The 7,784-nt window shown below is 44.6% G+C and overlaps 1 protein-coding gene across 11 annotated transcripts in view; it reads right to left on the reverse strand.

Moving 5' to 3' along the window:
- The window catches only part of LOC126354210 (uncharacterized), a 119,951-nt gene extending 117,097 nt beyond the window's left edge, over positions 1-2,854 (reverse strand). For 6 of the 11 annotated variants that reach the window (XM_050003679.1, XM_050003678.1, XM_050003677.1 and 3 more), the window contains exon 1: positions 2,475-2,832. In XM_050003679.1, the coding sequence (XP_049859636.1) occupies positions 2,475-2,829 (355 nt within the window). In that variant the 5' untranslated portion in view covers positions 2,830-2,832. Of the gene's footprint in view, positions 1-2,474 lie in introns of all 11 variants that reach the window. The other 5 variants (XM_050003673.1, XM_050003674.1, XM_050003668.1 and 2 more) reach the window with 2 other exon arrangements.
- Between the last annotated feature and the right edge of the window lie 4,930 nt (positions 2,855-7,784).

Below are 7,784 nucleotides of genomic sequence, written 5' to 3' on the forward strand. Positions count from 1 at the left end.
TGCGGAACATTTTCCCCACATATCTTAAAGCTACCCATTCCTTTAAACTATTATCTATTATCAGTGTTCGCTGTTTCAAGAAATCGAATTACGTGTTCACGACAGTAAAATTATTTTACATACAAAAAGCTTTACAGCAAAAACTAAACTTCGGGAGTACTAGTAAAATGAAAGTGGAGAGCACACCGCTTCAGGCCAGCTAGAGGTACACAACGGGAACTGTGTAGACGAAAACCCATAAATATTTCAAACGCTCTGATAGAGATGAAAGTTAAACAGTATATAAACAGTTGTGGCGTAAAATGAAGAAGCGTTAGAAACACCCGACGCTGCGACATGTCTATGGAAGAAATTACAAATAAAATAACAGTTCAGTGTTATATTTGATGTACCAACATGAGAATTTTACGTTCCATTGGACAGAGTAGCGGAGAAACAGACACACTGCAAATTCCAAATCTGAAGATCGAAGATTCTAGTTGTTTTAGGTTATATAGAGGAGAAAATGCGCAATAAATCAGTAGAACGATAATTAGAAAAGGATTAGCGAGAATTTCACTCATTGTATACTATAGATTTGATATCTATGAAGCGTTGAGGTGTTACCAAAATGATAAAAACTTCTCACGTTGACAGCCGAGTCAACGCGTTGTTCTCTGCAACGTTTCAGAAAGTTTCTTACTTGCCATTTTCAGGGCAAGTGTCGTTCACGTCTCGTCCGGATCTTTATAGCCGATTGACCGTTTGCTTCTCTGCATCCTCGCCGCCGGTCGGGAAAATTAGGCGAGAGCGGATTCGGCGTAGAGGCGCGTGGAAGCGGGGGGTGGGGGCTGTTTATGACATCCCCTCTCACCAACCTGTCTCCATCGGTGCGTTCGCGTTTTATTCTCGATAGTGTTGTGTCCCAGGCGGTGCTGACTTGGAAGCCACTATCCCGGTTGACCAGGTTATCACTGATCCGTAGTCCACTGCCTCTTAGAGTCCGAGAAACCTTTCGCTCTACACACTCTCTTCGTTTCTTCAAATTCAAACATGTGTTCTTCTCTAAGGCAGTGCTCCACTGCCGCGGACACTTCGCCTGAAGATGGCAAGTGAGAAACGTGCTGGAACGTTGCTGCAGAACAAGGCACTGACTTGCCTGTCAATCCGAGAAGATTTTATCATCTAGATTCGCCGAGAAAGTCTGCATTCTCATATGTTACTGAAATGTGAGTCCACTTTAGAAACATGAGTGCCTCAAACGGTTTGACATTGTACACTTTGAGTAAACTATTCCGGGTATATAACCCTGCCGAAAGGTTGTATAGATTAACGTTTCAGCCACTGTTTTAAGTGAAGTTTCTCAGACTGTTGATTCATATCCACCTAAGTTTTATTGAAGGTGACAACGATCACGGTGCCATACATTCCCGTGTAACATGGCCGATATGTGTATTGTATGATTTTAATATTACAATGCTACATTCTGCTTCTAGACACAAACAATGAAATGTAATAAACGGAAGCAATGAAACACAGTAAAAGCTCAATCACTCGAGTATCGTATTAATATAGTAGGTATCTAAAACAGTAGGAGACACGAAATTTACCAGAAACTTTTGGGGAAAGAAGGTCCAGGATGCGACAAAATTTACTACTGCTTCAGCTATACTGAACTTTTATCATATATGGAGTAGTCGTACGTGATTCATAAATGGTGAGCCGCATACAGTAGGAGACGAAGAGTGTATTGTTTCTACGATAATTTGCCCTTATCGTAGCAAGTAATTAGGGGAATTTTTAGCACTTCGTTTGCTACCATTGAATGTTCACAGTAGTGGTATCCCGATGGTAAAAGATTTAGGATGTAGCCCCTGTTGCGTGGCGTGCTTCTAGTAATACTGCCATTGCCTTGCCTGGAAGGTAATGGGCTGGAATCCTATCGTCGGATTAATGAGGGCTCGTGTGTCGGAAGACTGGGGTACTTTCTGAGTCTCTCCTTCTCTGGGCTGTTTCCTGTCTGTAACTAAGATACGGGACCCACAAAACCCCAACAGCTGACATAAACTGTATTTCAAGCCTATGGCGACAAAACAACAAGCAGCTTCACAGTGAGCACAGTATCCCACTTTGAAGGTGCCATATAGAGAGTATTTTCAGAAGATATCCATCTAAAAAAAACATTACTGACGGATGAAGACTAAGTCCCAAAACTGCAAGCGACTGTGACCTATCAAAACTTAAATTGTTGAGTCTCAGTCCAGCGTCCAGTTTAATCAAGAAACCAGAAATTTTCATAACAATATAATGGAAGTAAAAGCTTATATCGGGAAAAAAATTGAGTCTTGCTGTTCTGAGGAGCATTGTTAGGACATGACATTCGAACGCTCTGACGTCTCTTGAATACCTCTTCCTGTCAACGTCATATTCATTCTTTCCACACAGTCTTAAATTTACTTTAGTTATCAGAGAAATGTTATGCGGAAATTACTTACCCGACTGGCGTATCGATCTGCAAAAGTCTTTTATTGCCCGTCTTGCTGGTACACGCCTCAATAAATGCTTGTTGCTCCATATTACCGTACAAAACTCCAAGTTAGATACCTTCACCACGACGTACGGCTCTTGCTTGATGCGGATCACTGTTGACTGTGTACTGCTGTCGCTTTCTGCCACATAATGAAAGTATGTTTCTGGAGGCACATTAGGCACTACATTAGCAGCGGGGTCTGGTAGATATCTCACAAATGCGCCAGTGGCGGTCGAATACGCCACTGCGTGCAGTAGCACCACAACCAGAAGCGAACCACTCCGAAACGCACATTTCAGCTTGACCTGTTCTGCAGCCATAGTGCCAGTGAGTATTGACTTCAGGCTTCTTCTTATAGCGCTCCTGAAAGCTTTGGGGCAGAGGTTATCCCTCACGGAAAAGTTGTGTACTTATTTTCGCAGACGCGGGAGATAATACACCAGCTGTGGCTCAAGATACACGATATCATACGGTTATTCGTCGAAATTGTTTGTATATGCTCCTAATATTATACATAGATCATTTCTTGTTGTAACATCCTATGGTGTAATACGTACATTTAAAAAACTCGTTTCCTTTATCCACACTGGACTAAATTTTCGTTTGCAAGCAAAAAGAAAACAAAAGAAAGCAGAATGCAATATAGTTCACAGCTACGTTTTGGTGCACATATCGACACCTACAGTCCGGAGACACTCAACACTCCCTATAGGTTTCACAGGAATACACTACTGGCCATTAAATTTGCTACACCACGAAGATGACGTGCTACAGACGTTGCAAATGATTAGCTTTTCAGAGCATTCACACAAGGTTGGCGCCGGTGGCGTCACCTACAGCGTGCTGACATGAGGAACATTTCCCAACGATTTCTCATACACAAACAGCAGTTGACGGCGTTACCTGGTGAAACGTTGTTGTGATGCCTCGTGTAAGGAGGACAAATGCGTACCATCACGTTTCCGACTTTTATAAAGGTCGGATTGTAGCCTATGGCGATTGAGGTTTATCGTGTCGCGACACTGCTGTTCGCGTTGGTCGAGATCCAATGACTGTTAGCAATATATGGAATCATATACGGAACGCCGTGCTGGATCCAAACGGCTTCGTATCACTAGCACCTTATCCGCATGGCTGTAACGAATCGTGCAGCCACATTTCGATCCCTGAGTCAACAGATGGTGACGTTTGCAAGACAACAACCATCTGCACGAACAGTTCGACGACGTTGCAGCAGCAGGGACTATCAGCCATGGCTGCAGTTACCCTTGACGCCGCATCACAAACAGGAGCTCTGTTTGACTCAATGCCCAGGAGTATCAAGGTCTTTATTACGGCCAGACGTCGTTCTTCTGGGTACTGATTTCTCAGGATCTATGCACCCAAAATGCGTCAAAATGTAATCACATGTCAGTTCTAGTGTATTTGCCCAATGAATACCCGTTTACATCTGCATTTCTTCTTGGTGTAGCAATTTTAATGGCCAGTATTGTGTTTCGTATTCTAGTAACCGTATTTTGCCCCATTCTTTTGGCTATACAATCCTGTTTTTCAACACAATCTCCGTTAAATGCGATGGCCTTAGGCTACCTCACTTATTGAGCCGGTATGTCCGCATCACATCTCTGTACAGGTCAACGTCGGACCCAGCGCCTTGCTGCCTCGATAACCTCCCCTTATCCACGTACTAAACCGCTTCCTGAGGAGTGCATCCACCATTGAGCCAAACAGATGGAAGTTACGATATCCAGGCTGTAGGGTGGGTGAGGAAGAACAGCTCAGTGAAGTTTTGTGAGCTTCTATCGGGTGCACAGGCTTGTGTGAGGGCAAGTGCATTTGCATTTTTGTAGCGATGAACACGCTGATGTCGTTTCTTCCGCTTCCTGGGGCATTGTGGGGGCAGCCGGTACGTTTGGATATCGGACCGGTTTGGGTGACCTTGTTGCGTTGATGACAGACGTCTCGCCCAACGACTCTCCCTGCTTTCGTTCATTGCCAGGTTTCCGAAAAACATTCAGAAAGCGCCTATGAATATCTGCGATGATCTGTTTTTCCGTCCAAAGGAATTCTATGACAGCTCTCTGCTTGGCACGCACCTCCGTTATAGATGGCATTTTGAAGTCTACGTACTGCGCTCCCATCTATCAGAATTTCATAAAACTATAGGGGTTGAAACGAGAATATTCCACTATGTCCCACAAAAAAATTCCACATTTTTCAACAGAAATTGAACGAGAGAACAGTCTCCAAGTACGACAATGTGCGAGCTACGAGGCCCCCGCGGAAATACAGGGCAATGCAGAATGAATTTGGTGTACTGGACGGATGTGTCTACCGAGATGTGGAAAAGACTCTGACGGAGGCTACTGCGGTACGAATGGCTGTAAGCGATCTCTCATGTTCGCAGGAATGATGCCTACGGAATCATTCTTCTGCTTACAGTACTCTGCGTCAATCACGCACCCTGCAACACTCAACTAACGCGTACGGCACATGATCAGAGGAATAGTCATTGGTCATCGTCATCTACCGTGGCAACGATTCGTTTCCGGACACATGTTCATAGAACCTTTTTTCCTCCATTTCCAGTCATGAATCCGTCCCTGCAGTTTGTCCTTTAAATAACCTACTCCTACATGACAATAAACAAGCGCAGCATCAATGACTAGCTGCGCGGTGTGGCCGCGCGGTCTAGACGCTATGTCTCGGATTGGGCGAGCCCTCCCGACGGGGGTTCGAGTCCTCCCTCGGGCATGGGTATGTGTGTTGTTCTTCGCATAAGTTGATTAAAGTAGTATGTAAGTCTAGGAACCGATAACCTCAACAGTTTGGCCCCATAGGAATTAACACACACAAACACATCAACGACTAGGAGTTAAAAATGATGTTACGAACGATAGGGAAAATTTTTTGCTTCACAGGAAGCAAATTGCTGAGTATCTGAGCAGTCAGTATTAAACATTCAGGTCTAGTGACGAAGGTGTGTATCAAAAATTGAAAAGTATTGTGCAGTGTGCCTTAGAAATTTTCCACCTGTCTCCAAAAGCTGTCTTAGAGAGTGCTAAGAACGACAGTTTCATCACACTGTGGAATCGATATCTTCTGATAAGAAGCGATGTATAAACGAAGGAGTGTAAGGGGAATAATGCGATAAACCTTTAGCTGATCTTGAAAAAATCCAATGATGTGTTTGTCTTATGTATGTTAAGTCAGTAAACAGATCAAAATAAAATTCCCTGTGGCTCATGACCGTACTGACACCGAGAAAGAAGATGGCAAGCAGGGATAAAACCTGAGTCTTCAGAATTTATTGCATGGCAGAAAATCACAATATGGTTCATCCTCTTAACTACCACAAGAACTCTGAAATGGTGGATATTGAGGAAAGCGGTCGTGGAACAGAAAATAAACTGAATCACTTAGCACAGGAAAGACATCTGGCTCGTACAGTTCTCCATTCACAGATTGTGCGAAAGAATTTGATCCCGCCCTGGAAGCTACACTATGTGATCAAAAGTATCCGGACACCCCAGAAACATACGTTTTTTATATTAGGTGCATTGTGCTGCCACCTGCTGCCAGTTACTCGATATCAGAGACCTCAGTAATTACACATCATGAGAGAGTAGAATGGGGCACTCCGCGGAACTCATGGACTTCGAACGTGGTCAGGAGAGTGGGTACCACTTACGTCTGTACGCGAGATTTCCACACTCCTAAACATCCGTTGGTCCACTGTTTCCGATGTAATAGTGAAGTGTAAAATGGAAGGGACAGGTACAACACAAAAGAATACAGGTCGACCTCGTGTGATGACTGACAGCTACCTCCGACAGTTGAAGAGGTTTGTAATGCGTAATGGGTAGACATCTATCCACCCCATTACACAGGAATTCAAAACTGCATCAGGATCCCCTGCAAGTACTATGACAGTTAGGCTGGAGATGAGAAAACTTGGATTTCATGGTCGAGCGGCTGCTCGTAAGCCACACATCACGCCGGTAAATGCCAAACAATGCCTCACTTGGTTTAAGAATCATACACATTGGACGATTGAACAGTGGAAAAACGTTTTGTGGAGTGACGAATCACGTTACACGATGTGGCGATCCGATGGCAGGGTGTGGGTATGGCGAATGCCCGATGAACGTTATCTGCCAGCGCGCGTAGTGCCAACATTAAAATTCGAAGGCGGTGGTGTTACGGTGTGGTCGTATTTTTCTTGGAAGGGTCTTGCAACCCTTGATTTTTGCGTGACGCTATCACAGCACAGGCCTACGTTGATGTTTTATGCGCATTCTTTCTTCCACTTTTGAAAAGAAATTCGGGGATGGCGATTGCATCTCTCAACATGATCGAGCACCTGTTCATAATCCATGGCCTGTGGCCGAGTGCTTACACGACAATACCATCCCTGTAATGGACTGGCCTGCACAGAGTCCTGACTTGAATCCTGTAGATCACCTTTGGGATGTCTTGGAACGCCGATTTCGTGCCAGGCCTCACCGGCCGACATCGATACCTCTGCTGAGTGCAGCACTCCGTGAAGAATGGGGTGCCATTCGAAAAGAAACCTTCCAAGACCTGAATGAACGTTTGCCTGTGGGGGTGAGGGCTGTCATGAAGGCTAAGTAAGGTTGGGTCAGCACCACGCTGAATTCCAGTATTTCGATGAAGAGCGCCACGAACTTGTAAGTCATTTTCAGTCTGATGTCCGAATACTTTTCATCACATAGTATATATGTCATCGGTCACTGCAACAACTTAGAGCATCAGGAGAAAGGAAGATGTTAAATATTATTCGCGTTTTCAAAACCTGTCGTGTCCATGCCTCGTCGTGTTTCGGCACTTCTACGTGCTCGGGGGGGAGGGGGGGGGGCTACACGATATTAGGCAGGTGTACAAGTTTCTTTGGCTCTTCAGTGAACATCGCTGACATCAGTCTGTTGTAGAGTTATGAAAGAAGCATTATGAATGCCGTTCCAGAGTACGAAAAATCCCCTGTACGACAGAATACGATTTCTGTTAACAGAGAGCTTGTGAAACTCAGGTCTTTGAGATCCAAAGCGCTGTAGCCCACGGCTACGATTTTGGTGCCGTTTTCCATGACTTCCGGCTGGCGTACCATACAGTTCCCCACCGATGTTTGGTTTACTACCAAAAATCAGACTACATTTGTGACAGGATTCAGTACTTCATAGCAAACAGAACTCAACACAACCGTTGCTGTTGTCTGTTGAGCGGTTCAACGCCAGACGGGTACTGTATTCAGAAA

This window comes from Schistocerca gregaria, chromosome 3 (assembly GCF_023897955.1).
Source record: "Schistocerca gregaria isolate iqSchGreg1 chromosome 3, iqSchGreg1.2, whole genome shotgun sequence".
NCBI lineage: Eukaryota > Metazoa > Arthropoda > Insecta > Orthoptera > Acrididae > Schistocerca > Schistocerca gregaria.